The sequence below is a fragment of the Penicillium coprophilum genome, assembly GCF_028826855.1.
Source record: "Penicillium coprophilum strain IBT 35676 chromosome Unknown utg000004l_segment0_segment0, whole genome shotgun sequence".
Lineage (NCBI taxonomy): Eukaryota > Fungi > Ascomycota > Eurotiomycetes > Eurotiales > Aspergillaceae > Penicillium > Penicillium coprophilum.
In genome coordinates, this window is record NW_026622723.1 from 4,801,791 (window position 1) to 4,820,779 (window position 18,989).

At 47.9% G+C, this 18,989-nt stretch overlaps 10 protein-coding genes across 10 annotated transcripts; 5 read left to right on the plus strand and 5 right to left on the minus strand.

The window, feature by feature from the left end:
* Positions 1–629: 629 nt before the first annotated feature.
* On the plus strand, positions 630–1,688 carry N7500_006247 (uncharacterized protein; the record flags this gene model as incomplete). Its single annotated transcript, XM_056677391.1, has 1 exon — positions 630–1,688. One exon carries the CDS (start codon positions 630–632, stop codon positions 1,686–1,688), a length of 1,059 nt encoding a protein of 352 aa, XP_056532391.1.
* A 53-nt stretch (positions 1,689–1,741) lies between these two features.
* On the minus strand, positions 1,742–2,446 carry N7500_006248 (uncharacterized protein; the record flags this gene model as incomplete). The annotated part of the gene is made up of 2 exons (XM_056677392.1): positions 1,742–2,068; positions 2,159–2,446. 2 exons carry the CDS (start codon positions 2,444–2,446, stop codon positions 1,742–1,744), a joined length of 615 nt encoding a protein of 204 aa, XP_056532392.1.
* Positions 2,447–3,040: 594 nt separating this feature from the next.
* Positions 3,041–4,413, minus strand: N7500_006249 (LSB5 family protein; the record flags this gene model as incomplete). Its single annotated transcript, XM_056677393.1, has 5 exons — positions 3,041–3,053; positions 3,105–3,736; positions 3,780–4,131; positions 4,181–4,332; positions 4,399–4,413. The coding sequence occupies 5 exons, from the start codon at positions 4,411–4,413 to the stop codon at positions 3,041–3,043; spliced, it is 1,164 nt and encodes a 387-aa protein (XP_056532393.1).
* Positions 4,414–5,084: 671 nt separating this feature from the next.
* N7500_006250 (3'(2'),5'-bisphosphate nucleotidase) lies at positions 5,085–6,317 on the plus strand (the record flags this gene model as incomplete). The annotated part of the gene is made up of 1 exon (XM_056677394.1): positions 5,085–6,317. The coding sequence occupies one exon, from the start codon at positions 5,085–5,087 to the stop codon at positions 6,315–6,317; it is 1,233 nt and encodes a 410-aa protein (XP_056532394.1).
* A 198-nt stretch (positions 6,318–6,515) lies between these two features.
* Positions 6,516–7,298, minus strand: N7500_006251 (mitochondrial 54S ribosomal protein uL6m; the record flags this gene model as incomplete). The annotated part of the gene is made up of 3 exons (XM_056677395.1): positions 6,516–6,889; positions 6,965–7,078; positions 7,139–7,298. The coding sequence occupies 3 exons, from the start codon at positions 7,296–7,298 to the stop codon at positions 6,516–6,518; spliced, it is 648 nt and encodes a 215-aa protein (XP_056532395.1).
* Positions 7,299–9,571: 2,273 nt separating this feature from the next.
* Positions 9,572–11,385, plus strand: N7500_006252 (uncharacterized protein; the record flags this gene model as incomplete). Its single annotated transcript, XM_056677396.1, has 6 exons — positions 9,572–9,656; positions 9,703–10,517; positions 10,571–10,792; positions 10,859–10,915; positions 10,963–11,296; positions 11,348–11,385. The coding sequence occupies 6 exons, from the start codon at positions 9,572–9,574 to the stop codon at positions 11,383–11,385; spliced, it is 1,551 nt and encodes a 516-aa protein (XP_056532396.1).
* Positions 11,386–11,956: 571 nt separating this feature from the next.
* On the plus strand, positions 11,957–12,766 carry N7500_006253 (uncharacterized protein; the record flags this gene model as incomplete). The annotated part of the gene is made up of 4 exons (XM_056677397.1): positions 11,957–11,969; positions 12,050–12,256; positions 12,332–12,697; positions 12,750–12,766. The coding sequence occupies 4 exons, from the start codon at positions 11,957–11,959 to the stop codon at positions 12,764–12,766; spliced, it is 603 nt and encodes a 200-aa protein (XP_056532397.1).
* Positions 12,767–13,106: 340 nt separating this feature from the next.
* On the minus strand, positions 13,107–14,145 carry N7500_006254 (DUF2011 domain-containing protein; the record flags this gene model as incomplete). The annotated part of the gene is made up of 3 exons (XM_056677398.1): positions 13,107–13,457; positions 13,516–14,053; positions 14,120–14,145. The coding sequence occupies 3 exons, from the start codon at positions 14,143–14,145 to the stop codon at positions 13,107–13,109; spliced, it is 915 nt and encodes a 304-aa protein (XP_056532398.1).
* A 364-nt stretch (positions 14,146–14,509) lies between these two features.
* Positions 14,510–15,221, plus strand: N7500_006255 (LAMTOR1/MEH1 family protein; the record flags this gene model as incomplete). The annotated part of the gene is made up of 3 exons (XM_056677399.1): positions 14,510–14,560; positions 14,681–14,832; positions 14,927–15,221. The coding sequence occupies 3 exons, from the start codon at positions 14,510–14,512 to the stop codon at positions 15,219–15,221; spliced, it is 498 nt and encodes a 165-aa protein (XP_056532399.1).
* Positions 15,222–16,177: 956 nt separating this feature from the next.
* Positions 16,178–17,284, minus strand: N7500_006256 (E2 ubiquitin-conjugating protein UBC8; the record flags this gene model as incomplete). Its single annotated transcript, XM_056677400.1, has 6 exons — positions 16,178–16,314; positions 16,376–16,557; positions 16,620–16,734; positions 16,785–16,822; positions 17,033–17,109; positions 17,252–17,284. 6 exons carry the CDS (start codon positions 17,282–17,284, stop codon positions 16,178–16,180), a joined length of 582 nt encoding a protein of 193 aa, XP_056532400.1.
* Between the last annotated feature and the right edge of the window lie 1,705 nt (positions 17,285–18,989).

Sequence of the window (18,989 nt, forward strand, 5' to 3'; positions counted from 1 at the left end):
TTTTCATCACACGTTGGAGTTTCGATCTTGTTCGAGGCCTGAACGAGGAATATATCTTGTTCTATATCTCAAATTGAATATACTTTTACATATATTTTGGCAGTAAAGTGACAAAATCAAACCATGCTCCTATTGTAACAAACACCCGAGTTAAGCCCATGAGTCAAGTGTGAAAAAGCGCTTCATACTGGCTGTATGCGAGAAATGCCTGGAGCATTGGAATTGCTGAGTCAAGGCCCAGCCCGCACCTGGCCAGTATCTAGCTCCAATGCTCCACTCAGTACGTCGCAGCCGCCCAACAACCTCCAACTTAACCAATTACTTGCCCACCAGATCTGCCGATGCTGGCACGCTGCGTTCTACGACGCGCGCTACACGCTTCAAAGCCAAGTGCAATATCAGCCCGCACGCGACAGCCATCACAGGGCTGTCACAACATCCCGTCAAATGGCATCAATTGTCTTCATGGCATCACCGGAAAGAGACAGAAAATCGCTCAAAATGTACAAAAAAATATTCAATCACGAAGTTTAATGACAGACGCCATTCCAAGCCTTGCTATACCGCCTCTCATGTTCATCGGGCTCCTACTCGGCCTATGGACCTGGAAATGCTTCTGGATCATCGTCATGCAAAATAAGCTTCTTTACCTATCTTGGCTGCCTCCATTTACAAGATCTGAAGTCATTTCGGACTATCAGGCTGAGTGTAAACCGGTGCGGTGGGAGGAGAAGCAGATTCGCAGTTTGGATGGAACTAAATTGGCTGTTTGTGAGGGTCACATTCCTGTTCCTCGCAAGGACGATGAGTCTTTTTCAAAGTTTGGTGCTTTACAAAATAAAAATCATGTCCCGAAACGAAAAAAGTCTGTCGTGATATGTTATTTTCAGGGCAATGGTGGATCCACCCCTATGCGACTACCTCTTCTCTCTCACGTCTTGCGCGGAATTACAGAAGCGTTGAGGTCAACTTCATCTCCTATGTCTGAGCCCGAAGTCTCTCAATATACTATCGCTGCTCTATCATACCGCGGTTACTGGACATCATCAGGTCGCGCCACACAGTCCGGTATTGAGATGGATGCCCAGGCATTCTTGACTTGGGTTTCAGAAACTTATGCGTCCCCAGAAAGCGATCTTGAGATTGTAGTTTGGGGACACAGTCTGGGTGCTGCCATTGCAAGCTCAGCAGTATCCACATATATTGCCCGCCAACACGAGGGGCAAACCTCAAATACCAGCAGTAACAGATCCCTGGCGCCTGTCACTAGGCTCCTTTTGGAGGCGCCAACATCCAGCATTAAGGATATGCTCATCAGTCTCTATCCTCAAAAATGGCTTCCATACAGGTATCTTTGGCCTTTCTCCTGGAATACCTGGGACATCAAGGCAAAGATGAAACAAATGGCTACATGGCGAGACCAGCCTGTGTCTCAAATCCCTAATTCTGAAGCTACGGCATCAACACCTCGGTCGCTCCCACCAATTCTTCTTCTCTCTGCTGAGAAAGATGAAATGATTCCATCATACGTACCAGAACAGTTAGAACAACATGCCAAGTCTCTCGGCTTGGAGATTGAGAGGAAAGATGTCCTCGGCGCCATGCATATAGAGGCACCACTCAAACTGGATGGTAGAAAGGCAATGGTGCAATTTATCCTGAATGGCACATCCGTGTCCAGGACATAACCTAATAAACTCACAATAGATGCCGCGTAGATGAACGAAAGTCATATAATAATTTACTCCCACTTCTCAATACGTACATGCTTAACATCCGCATCCTTCATCAACGCCTGAATCTTCCTAAACTCCTTGGAAATCTCAGACCCTGCGAAATCAAAATGATCCTGCACTTGGTTCCATCCACTGAAAAGTACAAATTCCTCATCGTCGGCTTCTTTATCGATGCGCCATGCACCGCAGGAAGTGAACGGAGCCGTGGCGGCATTCAAATCAGCCACGCCAACGTTGAACACAGCGTCAAATTCAGCTTTCTTGCTTGACTCGACAAAACAACGAGTTATAGCGATGACAGGTGCATCTAGTGGGATTTTGGATGTGGATGGCTGTCCGCTCTGTTAGTTTATATATTCCTTGATAACACCCATGAGATAGAAAGATAGGAAGTAAGATCATAGCAACATTGAGGAACTCACATCAAGGTCCAAGTGAAACATCCAACTAGCATCAAGAGTATCCTTCACTTTCGCATGTAGGTTCTGGTTGGCTTCGGATGACGTCCACACGCCTCCGCTTGTATGTTTCTCGATAGATTCCCACCCGCCCAGCAGATAAAAAGATTCCGGGTCTTCAATTTGGCGGAGATATGTAACTTGATGGCCTGAATATTCGGATACTGCCTTCTGGGCTTCTAAGACAGTAGTATTCGCGGAAGATAGGGCTTGCGCTTTTAGGCGGAGGAGGGCGAGTTCGGTCACCGGCATTTTATGTTCTTTTTTTGAACAGATGACCGGGATTTAGTGTTATGAGAAGTGGTATCTTGAGTTTGTTCTCGATCATCAGACATGCACGCTATTTTATAGGTTTCTTTCTGTAGTCCGTCGGGACCCCGAGAAAGACGCGAAAGAGGCCGAAGAGCGAGTCAAGGGCGGGGCGCTTAGCCCTCTCTACGAGGCGTTTTCTAGTTAATTCCAACGTACTCGGCGCTATTTGACTAATCATGGTCAATGTGTTTCATGCAAAGACTGCTGCTGGGTTCGGCACCATTGATCGTCTCGAGGTGGGCTTTAGAGCTACTAGCTAAGGCGTACTTTTAAACAAAGCCAGTATATATATCCGTTTTGGAACTTGAAAAAGGTTTACAGAAATGGCTATGCAATCAATGTCCAATTGATTTAAGAATATATACACACTGAAGACACCAACGATCAAAATGAATATTCACCTTTCAGCAACACGATAACCGATGGCGTTGGGTATACCGATAAAGCACAAGACCAGGCAATGTATGAAATAGACCAAAACTGCAAACCGCAAAAGTACAAATCATCCGAGCTTCGGCTTTGTAACCACATGGATCAGACTTCTTTCCTGTAGGGGCATTAGAAACATGAGTTGTCATCAAGAGGGAAAATGACGCACCAAGTATGTTGAGGTTTCTCAATGGCTGGGGTCTTAATGGCATTCTTGTCCCCAAAGGGATTGTCTTCATCATCCTCTTCTTCCGACTCACTCTCGCTCTCAAAGATCGGGCGTGTGTGTTGCGACGAAGATGCAAGGGGCAGGCTATCAGGACGACTCGGCCGTGGCGGCTTTGAGGGATTGATATTAAGTCCGGCAAGGCCATCATTCACGTCCGTGTCATCCAATCCAAGTCCATGTTTTTGCTTCCAATTGCCTTCCAGACCTTCGTCCTCACTATCACTGTCATAGTCCACGCTCTTGTCTAGCACCTCGAATGCCATCAATGCATCCACCAGCTCATCGTTTGCATGGATCAGACCGCCCAGGAATTCCTCGGTTTCTATATACTGGATATATCGAAGGATTCCATGACGAAGCTGTTTGCAGGTGTCGAATCGGTTGATGCATTCTGCATCCTCACTCACTCGATGCGTCTCGCGGTTGACGAGTTTAAGGGCATTCAACAAGTTGGTGCTAGCAACGGAAGAGGCAGCAAGCGCTTGCAAGATCTCCGGGCGCTCTTTTTCCAAATCAAACCTCTTGCCGCTAATTGATAGTTTCTTATCTTTCTTGACTTTCTTGGGCTTTTGCTTGGGGCTGGTCAGCAAAGTGGATGGCCCACTGCCTCCTGACACGGATACAACATGGCCCATTGGGGGGGTCGTTTGGATTCGCAGTTGAGCCCTCCCGGAGAACCTTGGCCTTTGCCTGCGTCGCAGGCTGCTTTCGCTTGGGAAGTTGCTTGTATAGCGCTGTGACTCTTGCCATACCAGGAGTGTCTTTATAAGTTGCCACCCATTGTCCAAAAATCTGTTTGCATTTCTGTTTGACGAGCGGATCTGAAACAGAATCAGTAGCTGCAATTCGCAGACGTTCGAGCAATGCCTCATCGGCGAAATCGCGTAAGAAACGTTCTCCTGCATTTTGGACCAGGAAGTCGAGAATAGTAAGTGCGCGAAGTTGTCGATGAATGTTGCCGTATTTTCTGAATCGGTCAGACTGATTTTCAGCACTGTTAATACTCGTACACTCACAGCTTCTTGCGAAGAGCCCGACTTGCTTCCATAGGGCCGCTGGCCTGGATGCGAACTACTTCCACTAGATCGACGATACCGCTTGAGTCTTCGACTTCATATTGTTCGCTAGTAAGGACCTCAATTTGTACGGTCACTGCCGAATACGGTTTCTATTGAAGGCAGTATTAGTCAGTGCTAAAGGTTGCATGATCTATGATTTCCATGCAATAACTTACGTTGGATTGGAACATCCTGGCCTAGTCACGAGGATACCCTCTAGAACAGCGTATACTTGTTCTGAGTAGAAACCGGTTGGGAAATTGACGATTTTGCCCCTGATATCAAACAACCCGCAATCACCCCGCGCTGCGATGTCGGTATAGAGATGACCCCGCACGGCCCTGTTTACACAAACGTTTCGCAAGAATTGGGTATATACGGAGTATCGGCGGCGACAGGATGCAACTTGATTCGCTAGAAAAAGAACGCCGGAAATGGATCAACTGTGTGAAAGCCAACATAAGGTTTCAGGGAGCGTTCGCGATACCTTCACGTGGTGTCGGTGACGTCGGAGGCCCCAGGGGTGTCTTGGCGTCCGTTAATCCGATAAGCGCAATGAAAGGTGCGACAAATGCACAAAGAATATGTAACCGTTCCCAATTTATTCAACGGGGCATCTATTTTGCAAAATGACCATGTTACAGGAGAAAAGGAGAGTTGAAACAACGCTGAGACAGTTTAAGCTTATCGGCTCCTCGTGACTATTTTCGGCCCAAAGAGGATTAGGGCGGGGGTCTCCTGCCTGAGGCCAAGAATGAGGAAGAGGTCCTGAATGACGACTTTGGCAAACCAATGTGTTAACCAATAAGACCACGAGAAAGTGCAGTCGATCCTGACTGCATTTCTTGCCAATCGATTTCGGATGAAGCTTTCGTCTGCACACCGGACAGATCCATCCCCACGTTCTTATTTGTTACGCGTCCTGTCCCGCTTCGTGGTCTGCTCCACCCTCATTCTCGCCGTCAGCGTGGCTCTGAAATCTCGCTCTCGTCTTTCCCTTCTTCTCCCCCACTTCTCCTCCAACCATCCTACAATCATGTCTTACCAACAGGAACGTTACATCGCCGAATTGGCCGTCCAGCGGGCGTGCCTCCTGACACAGAAGGTCTTCTTCGAGAAGGCTAAGGGCACAGTCTCCAAGGACGACAAGTCCCCTGTCACCATTGGCGACTTTGGCGCTCAGGCCCTGATCATCTCAGCCATCCGCAAGAACTTCCCCAATGATGAAATCGTTGCTGAAGAGGAGGCTAGCACCCTACGTGAGGACAAAGGCCTCAGCGCTGAGATCTGGCGCTTGGTCAAGGACATCAAGCTGGATGATGCAGAGAGTGATAATATCCTGGGTGGACCCCTCACCAGTGAGGAGAGTATGTTAGACATCATTGATAGTGGCAACAGTGCCGGTGGTCCTAAGGGTCGCATCTGGGCTCTCGATCCCATTGATGGCACCAAGGGCTTCCTTCGTGGCGGCCAGTATGCCGTGTGTCTCGGTCTGATGGTTGACGGTGACGTCAAGGTCGGTGCTATTGGTACTCCTAACCTCCCCATCGATGATGCAGCCCCCATTGATGCCAGCACCGGTGTCCAGCAGTCCGCGACTGCCGGTAACGGTGTCCTGTTCTCTGCTATCCTGGGTGAGGGTGCTACCAGCCGTCCTCTGACCAGTGGTACTCTTGCTGCCAGCAAGCCCATCTCCATGCGCCCCGTCGCCAAGATCTCTGACGCTGTTTTCTGTGAAGGTGTCGAGGCTGCTCACTCCGCCCAGGGCGACAACGCTGCTGTTGCTCAGCTCCTTGGCATCACCGCCCCGAGCGTGCGACTGGACTCGCAAGCCAAGTACTGCTCCATTGCCCGTGGCGCCGGTGACGTTTACCTGCGTCTCCCCGTCAAGAAGGATTACCAGGAGAAGATCTGGGATCACGCCGCTGGTGACTTGATTGTGCGCGAGGCTGGCGGCCAGGTGACTGACATCTACGGCAACCGGTTGGATTTCAGCAAGGGCCGGACCTTGGCTGTCAACAAGGGTGTTGTTGCTGCTCCCAAGGCCCACCAGGACCAGGTCATTGATGCCGTCAAGATCGTTCTGAAGCTGTAATTGGTTTATGATTTTTAATTTCGTCGCCTCTTCCACTGCACTTGAGCTCCTGGGGAGCAGATTCAGTCTGAAGTAGATTTGTGATACCATCGCTTGTGAGAGGAGGAAAAAAAAAATACATATATGACGATAAGAGTACAAGACACGGAACCAAACACAAAATGTCCCGCGCAGCTGAAAAAAAAATGCGCCTCCAGTCTATTTGATTTTCTTCGCCTTGAGTTTGATAGTCTCTCCGTTGACGAAGATACCCTTACCCTTGTACGGCTCGGGGCGTCTCCATTCTCGGATCTCGGCCGCGAATTGGGTCACAATGCGCTTGTCGACACCCTCCAAAAGAATTCTGGTAGGCTGGGGTGTGCTCGCCACAACACCCTTAGGGATACCCAATTCAATCGGGTGAGAGAAGCCGACCTTGAGGGAAACGAACTTTTGGCCGGGGTAGGTGGCTTTGACGGTGGAGGCCTTGTCCTCGATAGTCGCCCTGTAACCGACACCAACCATACTCAAGACACAGACGTGGCCTTCGGAGACGCCTAGGATGTGGTTATGGAGAAGTGCGCGAATGGTTCCTGGATAGAAAAGCGAAATGTTAGACATTGACTTGCCGCATTAGACCGCCGTGGAGAAAAGACAGGAGAACATACCCCACATGGCACGCTGGTGAGGGACCTCCTGATCCAAGATTGACAAAGTAGCCTTCTGGCCTGTCTCATCAGGGGTGATAGTGAGAAACGAGGGAATGCTCAGGCTCATCTCGCCTGTGAATCGGACCAGTTAGCATCCATAGATCGGACCAGATTTCAGCCTCGACACATTACCCTTAGGCCCCTTGATCTCAGCCATAACCTTAGGGATATCCTTTCCTCGTGTCCGGCTGAGAGTCGTGGGCAGATCGATGAGCTTAAATGACACCTCCGGGGGATGGAGAGAGGTGCACCTCCGACTCGGGACTGCGCCGGGGATGTGGTTGAGAAGCATTGTGTGCGGGGGGAGAAGGCGGGTGCGAGGAAGATGGGTAGAGACCCGCGCTGAAAGGGCTCTCGAAGAAGCTGGCGGGCACAGCGCTGGGGTATGGAGCACGACATGGTGAATTGCGCGTGTTGGTCGGATGCTGTGTTGCGGACTTCGGATTTTGTCGCAGATGGTTTGCCCCTAATGGGGTTTAGCGTGCACGTGACGATCTATATAGTCTGCTTTTTCTTTTTGGTTATTTTTGCAACCGAGATCTCAATGTAATTAAATATGCTCTTGACTCCTGAGATACGATACTCGAGCCTATTGTTCAATAAGTCGACCTGAATCTAAGTGATTGCTTATTGAATGCGTCCATTGCCAAAAATTGCTAAACCATTGCCCGTATATCTAAACTCGGCGACCGTTCTGATTCTCCCTCGCACCGACCAAAGTGAAAGAAAAACGACAATGCAACGCAGTCTGTCCCATTTCACATACATTTATGCCTTCAGACGCCGAGATTTGTTCAGATAACACAGATCAGGCTTCATCAACCGAATCTCACCACCAACTCAGCATCAATGTCGAACTCGTTCCCCATGAACTCTTCCTAGGTGTTCGGTCATGTTGTCCTTCCGATTGAAGGATCTGGGACGCAAAGGGCAATTGAATGATTGCGGAGTTATATGCTGCGTGTCGATATGTCGCAACAACGATGGCTTTCCGGAGAAGAGATCGCGGTATGTACAATCTTTCCAGTGGCATTCGAAAGATCGCTTAGGTTTTCTAAAACGGAAGAAATGGTGCTAGTCGGTACAGAGCTTAATGGTGAATCATGGCATTACTAACCTCTGCTTTTGCTGTCGTCCTTGGTCACGACGAGAAGCTCTTTTCCCCTTGGAATAGCTATCGCTAGTAGCTTTGACCTGATGTTCCTTTTGAACAGATGAAGCAGATTCTGGCACAGATGTGCGAGTCATCTCGTGCCCAGGGTTGAGATGGCTTGGCGCTAGGGTTATGGCTGCACATTCATAGTTGATTGGAGATTGCCATCCAGCATTATGGTTGAAGCAACATAGATTGGAGCAAGCCGGGGGAGAGGAAACAGATACCGCAAAGCTCGGTGCAATTGGATATTGTATAAGATGGCTATATGGAATAGGATCCACATATCCTATAGATGGCTCAATCAGTGTGGATGCAGATGATTGATAGGCAAGAGGGGCGAACTGGGGAGAGTTCAATTCCTCAATAGCCGAGTCATAGGCACCCAGCGCTGTTATATGGTCCAAATGAATTTCGCAAGAAGGCGAGGCCATACTAGGTGACTATATGGTAGGTGAACAAAATAAAAAAAGAAAATGGCTGGGAAATCAAGCAATATGTTGGGTATTTGAACTGAAGTAAAAGAAAAGCACTCTGGAAGAAGACGAAGGAAAAACTACTACCTCTTTGCTTCCAGTTCTCACATGGTATTTATCTATAACCTGAGGGTCAAAACGAGCTGGAGTGGAAATGTGTGGTCGGATAGTACCTATACATGCATGACCTCAAATGCCATATCTACACATCTGTTGAACTAATTGGAACAAGGCACCATCCAAATGCTCAGCGAGAAATTCTGTTTACATGGCGCCTTTTCCGGAATACTGTAGGCTTTTGTACCGTGAGTATAGATTGAATCTTCCGTCCAAGTCCTGTGTATCCTCGGGGAAGTACTGACCATTTTCAAGCTCAGAAGCCAACATTATGACCAGGGTCACGCGTATTTAAAATGCCATTGGACAAGGAGTCCCCTGAAGGGCGTACATCGCAATCACCATCGAAATAATATTTACCATAATTGTCCGGGCAATTTACCAAGAGCGTTCACCCAACATGCATTTCGGACTGGGATATGGCCATCAACGTTTCTCTCATGAATGATATTGTGCTGTCTCATGTCCAACAAATCCCATACAACACCATCAATTCGCCCTTTTATTCTCATATCTTAATGATCGCATCAGCATTTGAATAGAAAGAAAAAAACAATAAACCCCCAAAAAATGTTATAGGTGAAAAAATGAGTACCAAGGGGGAATTCTCCAGGCAAAAGTAAAGCGAGGTGTGAGCCCAACAACTTGGATGTCAAATCTCACTGTCCAGATCCATACCTCATCCATTTCCTTTCTTCCAATACTCTTCTCTCCTATCTTCGTATGGACTCATACATCTCAGACAATATCCACGAGTGATCCATAACCAGGACCAGTCCAGGGCAACACTCATAGTTCAAGTCAGCGAGACCGTTCACCATGAGGGCAATCGACAGCTTTCAAGCGCTTTCATATATCTTCCTGAGACTTGCACATCTCAGTCGAGCAGATGCCTCTCAGCACAGTAAGGCTATCAGATATGTCTCTGATCATTCTGCTAACTCAAAAAGGCGTCCCAATTATCGCGCCAAGCGCACCAAACATCGACGCGATCTCGTTTCTCAGTTCGCGATCGCAAGACCAAGACAGCATCTTCAACGAAGCTGTCAAAATTCTAGACTCAATGAAATCTTCACCCTCGTGCAATCGACTTGCAGCAACGAGATTAGTGAGCTCGTGTCAAACATTCAGCGATGGCAAACATGAAGCACAGATAGACAGCTCAGAGACGCTTGACTTCCTTCGGTCTATCTATGCAGCGCGTCTGGCATTATGTGAAATTGACGGTGCTGGTACTCAAATACCTCCATCATGCCTTTCAATCACAGTGTCGCCACCTCCACAAAAGAATCGATTCAGCTTTGTGAATCGACAAAGAGGCTCTGATCCTGCATCAGACGAAGTCCCGAAAGCATTATTAGAGCAATGTCTGAAGACACTTGAGTCGCGACCCCAGTGGTGGACTTCTTACAGTAACAGTCGCCAGAATGCTCTTGTGATCTGCCATGCCTCGCGAATGGAGACGGAAAAGGAGGAGCTTATTGACTTGCATCGATCCATTGCCAAGAGCAGTCTTAAACTCAACAACGGACTTCAAGAGGCTTTGCAACATGCAGCTGCACAATCCATGGAGCAGCAATCTTTCATACACGCTGTTCAGTCTCTGCAAGAGAGGATCGTGACCGATATGGAAGCGACTGACTCGGTGTTCAAACGAAAGTTCAGCAAGTTTCTTCGTGAAATAGAAATTGGGATATCGTCTCTGCAAGATTCTATATCAGCGGCTTTAGCAAATGTGCGGACCGGGACAGGGGCCCTTGAAAAGGTAAAATTTGAACAAGCCAATCAGAATTGAAGCATGTACTAAATGTCCACTAGGACATCCGGAATGTATCGAGCCAAGTGGTAACACTTCAACAGGCTCTACAGAGTGCGCATCAAGATGCAATGGCTCGAAGCCAAGAGACGTTGAAGGTCCAAGAAATCAATGCTGTCGCCCAGAAGGATCTCGCCTCCTCTTTACACATGTCGCTCGAGTCGCTTCTTGACTCAGACATGGACAGAATATACCGAGGCATGCAGAAGTTTGATGCTGCTATGGTTTGCCAAATATGGATTATCCCTTAGGCGTATACTGTGCGACTAATGTTTTGCCCCTTTTTGTAGGAATGGCTGACCAGCCGGATGAACATGATTCTTGAGCAGGAAACCAGGATGGCGGAGGTACGAGTTCATTTCCCACATCTCACCTCCCTCACTAACCTTCATAGCGACTTGAAACCATGGAAACATTTATACAACAGTCCGAATCGAAAGCAAGCGAGTTGCAAAAGGCACAGGTCCAACAAACAGAAGCCCTATCTGCACAATCTCGAGCCCAGGAGGCCATTCAGTTCCATGCGCAAGTATCGCAAGCTTTGCTAGCCAAGACTAGCACTGCCGCTGCCAATTTGCAATCTGTTATCGACGATGCAGCTTCCAAGTCCAACCACCTCCCGAGTTTTGGTGGAGGATCCTCCACGTGGTCTCTCTGTGCCGTCCTCCTCATGGTCATCGCCGCCCAAAACCTTAAGATTGCCATCGCTTTGTTTTTTCTTATTTTAGGTGCGTCTGTCCATGATAAAGATTGATTGGTGCTAATATAACATGGCTCAGGGCATTCTGTTGCCCTGATAATCTTCAAATTTCTTTAGTTATACCCATCCTGCGCAGTGATTTGCGAACTTGATATTATTGATACCCCGGCGTTATTTTTTTTTTTTTGCCTTGGGTTTTTTTCATTTTATTTTTTACTGTCCATCTTTGCCATTTATGCTTGCATTGCTTATGCTTGGGACTTTGGGATTCATTACATCTAGATCTATATCAACGGAACGATCCTTCCACTATTGAAATTCCCAGCTACTCCATGCGGGCTACGTATCTCCCCTTTCTGCTAATGGTATGAAACAACAATAGAGTGTTTCTAAAAAATAAAATGAAACCAATTAGCGCCGACACAGCCACAATAGCTGTCAGAGGCCAAGATAAGCTGCGGGATAGGACCCAGTTGCATTGGCAGCCAATAAACGTCCATTGTTCAGGCATCGGAAACAACAGACGTGCGAAAGTAATTCCAGAAAAAGAAAACTAAAAAATAGACGTAGACTGTCACGTGGGACTAAATAAACTGAGCGCTTCTCCTTTTCTCGATTTGAAACTTATATCCTGATTCCCATATCCTTTATCAAATCTCCCTATAACCAGATCTCAAACTCGATCAAAATGCCTGGTGTTCGTGAGTGATCCAAACAATCATCTATACTCCCGACATTTGGCGCTCGGAACCACAGGTACACAGCGCTAACATCTTCCCAGCCCCCGACGCTCTTGAACAGGTGAAGAAGGGCTTCAAGCGCTTCTTCAGCAGTCGCAAGAAGTCAGCTAAGAAACAGCCCGCCCAGAAGACCGAACCTACCCCTGCTGCCGCCACTGCTGCTACTGCTGCCCCCGTTGCAGCTGCGGCCAGTGAGACAGCTCCCGAGAAACCCACCGCCCCCGCTGCCACCCCGGACTCCGTCCCCGGTACGATGCTCTCCTATCGATTTGATATTTATTTTCTCCCGATTTGGCCCACAACTGACCTATGATCTGATATAGATGCTACTAAGGCACCAGAAGCACCGGAAGCAAAGGATGCGACCACTGCGGCGCCTACTGCCCCTGAGATGACCGCTACTGCCGGTCCTGTCGAGACCCATTACGAGCCTGCTCCTGCTGCCGCTGAGTCTGCGCCGGTTGCCCCTGCACCCGCTGCGCAGTCTGAGGCTCCCGTTGCTAAGCCCGAGGAGCCTACCAAGACTGAGGAGGCTGCCATCAAGCCAGAGGAGCCTGTCACTAAGACCGAGGCCCCTGCTGCTAAGCCCGAGGAGCCTGTCGCTAAGACTGAGGCCCCTGCTACCGAGGAACCCGCTGCCACACCTGAGGCCGCCCCTGCTGCACCTGCGGAACCTGCCGCCAAGACCGGTAAGTCAATTGTCTTGAGCACGGCACAAGACATTGCTAACAGTGATGCTAGATACCCCTGCTAAATAGAAGTGTGACCATCCACCCGATTGGCGCGGACTGGTTCTTTCATTGCGAGTTTGATCTAACCTTCGAGTGCTTTCTTCCCGCTCCCTATTTCGTTTCATACCCTCAGCGTTGTATATTATTCATTCTTACGAAGCGATGCATTGCATGCTGCTTTCTCATATCGGCCTCGATCAGACCGCTCAATACCATGCAAAGCTCTACTCATCCACTCCAGAATGCTTACACAACAGTAAAATGCCGCTTTAACTCGATATATTATGGTACTGGTGCTAACGGCAAAGGAAAAATTAACACTCCCACGGGTATCACATTAGAAAGTCTATCCTGGTGCTAGATAATTTCATTCCTCCCCGCCTGAGGAATGATCATCACCATCCGCCATAACGACATCTTCAACACTGACACCTGCCGCCGCAGCCTTCTGTTCTCTCGCCTTTTGTCTACGCTTAAGCTTTCTCTCGCGGTTCTTGCGAGTCCGCTTCTCTGCTTCATTTTCCTTAGCAGCCTGCGCAGCCGCAACCCGCTTGCGCAGCTGCACTCGTCGCTTCTTGCCTGGCTTCTTGCGTGTAAGTGGACTCTTCGAGACAGGTACGCCTTCTACCACGTAGACGGGAAGACTATTGGCTGGGCGTGGCATTTTGGTCTGATGGCGTTTGAGGTGGATGACTCGCCAGGGGAGATGACAACCGGGCTATAAACCAAGTCAGCAGTTATAAAGCTAGCCAGATCCCAAATGGGTATCTACTTACCCAGACTAGCGAGTTGGCCCATGTCAACACGTGCTGTCCGCTAACGGCCATATCCTCAAATTGTTTCTTCTTTTCTGCTATCCGGCTCTCGTCTTCAATGTTAGTTTCTCCGCTCCGAGTGCCCTGGAGAGACGGTGTAGAGAAGTAATAATCCCATCCGCGGGAGGCTTTCACAAATCGTCCTTCGGCGCCGGCGCCAGGTCCCGGTGTAGGTGAATGCAGCCGAATCCTCAATTTTTGTGTAGTGGCCACTGGCTTTTCCTCTGTGCTTTTCTCGTCTGTAGCCTTTCCTGACTGCTTCGTGGTATCTTCCGTTGCTTTGGCGGGGGCGCTGAATAGGCGGAACTCGAATTCTTGTTCCTCGTCCTCGTTCTCCACGGGTTGATTATCCTCACTCGTTGTCTGCTGTGTACTGTCCAATTGATCGAGATTGAGTAGCTTTCCTAGCCGGGCGTATGCATCTTGGGCGGCGCTGTCATCTGGTGCTGGTGATGGCGACCGGGAGGACGCTGGAGAACGCATCTCATCGCGGCGGACGCTGCATAAGTCAGATTAGCTGCTGTGTATTTTGAAAAGTATCTTGGTTTGTATCTTGCTCACATACCGCTTAGCATCTGGTAGATCAAACATCGTGTGCTGTGTACTGGGAAGAGGATTAGGAACCAAATGCCAAATTGAGAAAAACGGTGTTTCCACGGCACACTGCGGCCACGGCCTAATGACATGGCACGGGCCGCCCAGCCTCAACCTCCGACTTCGAAACAAGTCCTTTTGTCTACAGTGTGACTCTCTACTACGCCATTTTGTTCATTTCATATTCTCTGTTTTCTGCATATTCCACACACTCATTACCCTCCGATAATCCTCACATTCTCTAGCAAAGGATACCCGCATCTCAACTATTGGGGTGATTAATGCCTCGTGTCCCTCGCATAGCGTAAACGTGCAGCCAAGGACATCCCCGGTTCTGAATCCCTGATCCCGATCCTCATAAATGGGTATCTGTGCCTCCTGCCTTGGCGGGAATCGCCACGAATCTCCTGAGGTGAGTTCCGAGTCTGGAGCTAGGTTAACCATCACATGTTCAGCGCGCATTATCTCAGTCTGATACGCAATGCGTGGGATGTTTTTCGGAGAATACAATGTCTAACTTTCTTTTTTCCAGCCTGAATCTGCGCGTCTACTTGAAGAAGATCCTTATCAAGCCGGGTATGGTTATGGAGCACTGAATCATGCTCATCAGGCAAGCCAGCCGGATTCGGAATACGTGAGACGTGAGAGGGAGGCGCTGGAATCTATTTGCCAGCGGACATCTGAGTAAGTATATCTACTGGTTTACTCTGTTCTTATACATGGCAAATTAGCTTCCGATGGAAATGAATTTATGCTAATAATCTAATCTCTCGTTTAGCTCCGTCATTGATATCTGGTCCCTCCAACCACAACCACACCTTCAACCTCAAGCAACCCTCCACACACCAATATCTGCATCCCCCGTGCCATCACAAAAGACGGACAGAACAACACCCGTGGGATCTACTGCGCGCACATCACCATCAAGCCGTCCCACCTCCGGCGCTTCAGGCACCGTCCCAAAACATTGGGGTGAAGTTGTCATAAACCCAAACAAGAAACGGTCTCGCACCGATATCAACACAGATGCTAAGACTAGCCATGATGTGTTTGGGGTTCTGAACGTCACCTAAGATCAGGCGTTTGGGCATGCATCGCTGCACATTGACTATGACGCTGTACACGACAAAAGAGGGTGCGGGCTATGAGGATTGCATCAACGGATGCAGATAAGGGTACTGGAAGACCCGTTTTTTTTTCCCATTATTTTCTTGCACTGCGCTGTTCTTTGAGGGATTATTGTTTCTAGCATGGATCGCAGGCCGACTGTTTTTTCGCACTTACATAGCCATTCCTTCTTTTTCCTCCATTCTTGGTCTGCTAATACCCAATGGCGCAGACTTTCTCCTTTGTTATCAGAATCTTCTCTCTTATCATACGTTTGGTTTGGTTTCCGTCGGCGTGTTTTGTTTCTGAGTTTGATTCTTTGTCTTCATATCATATTGTCAGTCGTAAACTGCTTGTATATGTATTTTTCTTTTTTGAGTACCGGCCTTCATCTTTTCTCTTCGCATAGACACTCAATTTGAAATATGTTATGAATCGGGTTGCTGGAAATCAGGACAATGTACGTAGATGCTGAAGGCGCCAATTCTTCCAGGGAAGATAGACATCATAGGCGAGTCAACCCGTATAGAAGTTCGGCTTTGGGTGGAATGGTCTACATGCAAAGTACTTGAGGCTTCTATACAATTCTAACATAATCACAAACTTTAGAAAAGAATATCATTCCCCACACTTATGAGAGATCTGGTATCAATGATTCAACCCATGACGTGACTCCGTTGGTCATTATTCGCAAATACCTGTTGGGTAGGCCGAAATAGATAAGAATAAGCAGGGTAGAATAAGACAAAGATAGACATTGAGAGGGTAAAAGAGAAATGGATACATGATAACTCCCCTATGTCAGAAAAGAAAACGCCCGCTGATATCCAGCACCGTGATGATTATTGAAGAAAGTAGAGTGATGCAATATGTTCGTGCCGGGTCAACCCAAGCGCGACGGAAACCTTCGCACTGCAGACCATCAGACATCGTCCATCGTACCCGCGGGCTCTTCGCCGCCCGATTCGTAACTTCCTGCGGAGCTGAGCTCGTCTTCAGACTCGGTGTCTTCGCCTGCTTCGTCCACGGCCTCCTTGCTAGCGTATTTGGCAACGTATTCTGGTGATAAGCTGTCAGTATGGCATTATGAGGAATAATCTTTTGAAAAATTGTAACACACCTTTGACCTTTGCTTCGTATGCTTTGGGCTCCCGCATCATCAGCGCTGCTGCTTCCCCGTTGAGAGGATCCGAAGGGTTGGGGTAACGGAGGAGCTGGGGAAGGAAGACCTCGAAGATATTGAGCATGTCGTACATTGGCGACCAGGTTTGATTGATCACATCGAGGCAGACCGAGCCGGACCTATACCGGAGGATGGGATTAATCTCTGACTCTCCACACATGTCGGAAGAACCATAACTCACAGCTCATCAATATTTGGGTGGAAGATTCTGTTGACAAATCCGATGCTTGGGCTTTTGTAGGGGTACTGGTCAGGCAACTCGACGTGGATTTTCCAGAGGCCTCCGGTGAAAGGAGCTAAGAAAGTTAGTATGATAGAGTACTGGTTGGTTATAGTCGAGACATACTCTCTTCCGGGCCCTTGAATCGAACATAGAATTCTTGCCTGTGGATAGTAATTGGTATCGGAAAGCTTCAAATGGTCCAAGGTTTAATCGTGGGGTACAGAAAGTACATACACTGGATTTTCAAGTCAGTATATAGATCAATAGCCTAATAGCCAAAACACGGTCACAACTTACTGTTATCATTGACCAGAGTCACCTCATAGTCACTCATCAACCTGAAGATACCGTCAGATCAAATCCCGGCAAACAAATGTACATGCCGAAGGCCAACCAAAGAGGTTGGGAAAAGCGGCGGAAAGGGTAGGGGGGTTGTTAGTCGTACATCCTAGATAAAGGTTAGTAGCTGTGTATTGTAGATATTGTTAGGCTTGTGGAGCATACTTCATGACCTGTATAATCAATCACAACCGTTATTAGCATCTCCGGCGACGCTGGGGGCTTATCGGACTATCCGCAACATTACTCACATCTGTCTCGATTCTGCGCTTTGGGCTACTCATGTTGGCGGTTTGGATAGCGAAGGCAGGTTTTGATCTTAAGAATGCTGTCAGAAAGGGTCTCTCACAGCGAAAGCAGACCTAGCAGGGTCGGAACGCGACGATTGACAAGAGCAGCTATTCCCGGAATCGGCGCGGGGAACTACTGGGCGGGGCAACCAACTTTGAAAGAGAAGTAGTTCAATGGTCAATAAGTAAGGGATGGGAAAGGGATGCGGACAACAAATATCGGAGAATGCTTCACTTCTCCGACCTGACAACAAGGAGAGGAGAATGAGGTTTCAGGTGAATGATTCCAAGGTTAGATCGGGCATGATGAGTCGATGACTCAGCGCCGAGGCCCAGCGCCATGACGATGGCTGGTTCAGTATAGGTGGGGAAATATGTGGGGCCATGCCCTGATGCAACTTGCTACACTCATATCACAAGGTTATCTCGACATAGTTCCATGATGATAGACCTCTATACGGTGATCGCTCAAAAAGGACCATTGAACTTCAACTATATATCTGCGGGCTGTTAATCTCTATTATACTCCTTTTATTGTATCTCCGACAGGCAGGTGCGACAAGAAGTGCGAAAGGCTTAGGTGGGCCTAAGCGACAGATCAGCTCTCTGTTCTGATCACTGGGTTAGACTTTATTTCTCTTCTTCGGGTCTCAGGCACTTGTGAGTATCCCCCAGTTAGGTTTGGCTGAGTCACGTGGACCCGACGTGAATAGTATGTATGTACGTAGCTACATGACGGGCTATCTTCTCTTGCCCTCTAGAGTTCTCAGGGATATACTGGGCTTGATTATCATTTCATTATTGGACATACCGTCACTTGGTAAATTATAAAATCCAAGACTATAAGTGGGCTGCACAGGGTTTATAGGATGTAGCTTTTGAATATGGAAGAAATGAGTATTGCACATTTACCTAAATAACACTCACCTCAAAACACTACCCAATATCTATCCTAGTCGTATAATAACTTTGGAAATAAGCAGATCCAAGACTTTTCCGAGCAGGAAGAGGGATATGAATGCATCGGTCCACAGGCTCATCCCACGAGACAACCCCCAGAGAATTGACTGTATAGTCTAAACATTCTTTGTTTTTGAAGATATCAATTAAGTCACAGATGAATTGGGCTCCAGCTGTAAGAGCAAAACTCAGGAGCTCAGGCACAAACCCAGTTTCTGTGGGGATACTGGCTTATATCTCTATGGTAGTGTTAGCGAGGTCATGGCCGCTGTATGGCATTTAACACTTGCGTATATAATACCGGTAGATGTTTCCAACAATCCCTTGATATATGGCGTGTCCATTCTTTTTATCATTCTTTTTTTTTCGCCTATATCTGCACATCCGAAAGGCCGGTCTTTCAAACGGCAGTTTAAATCCCAATCGCCTTCTGTGGGAGTCTGAGCTAATTGTAGTTCTTTGTAACACATATAGGAAATTTTACCTCACACCAATTCAGGTATACTCGTAGGATCACGATCAGTTTGCACGAAGGCATACGATGGACACACAATAATCGAGAAACACAGGTTTCATGCAAGTTTGCCACCTTGGTAGTATGCTGTATATCGTGGTGCACAGCGACCACCAACGATATTTTTCGATCTGGCTTCTAGAATCGATTGCTTGCCTCTGAATTTTTAAACTGATTTTCAATACTACAAAACATAAGTTGTTATACCAAATTCGTGCTGGAAAA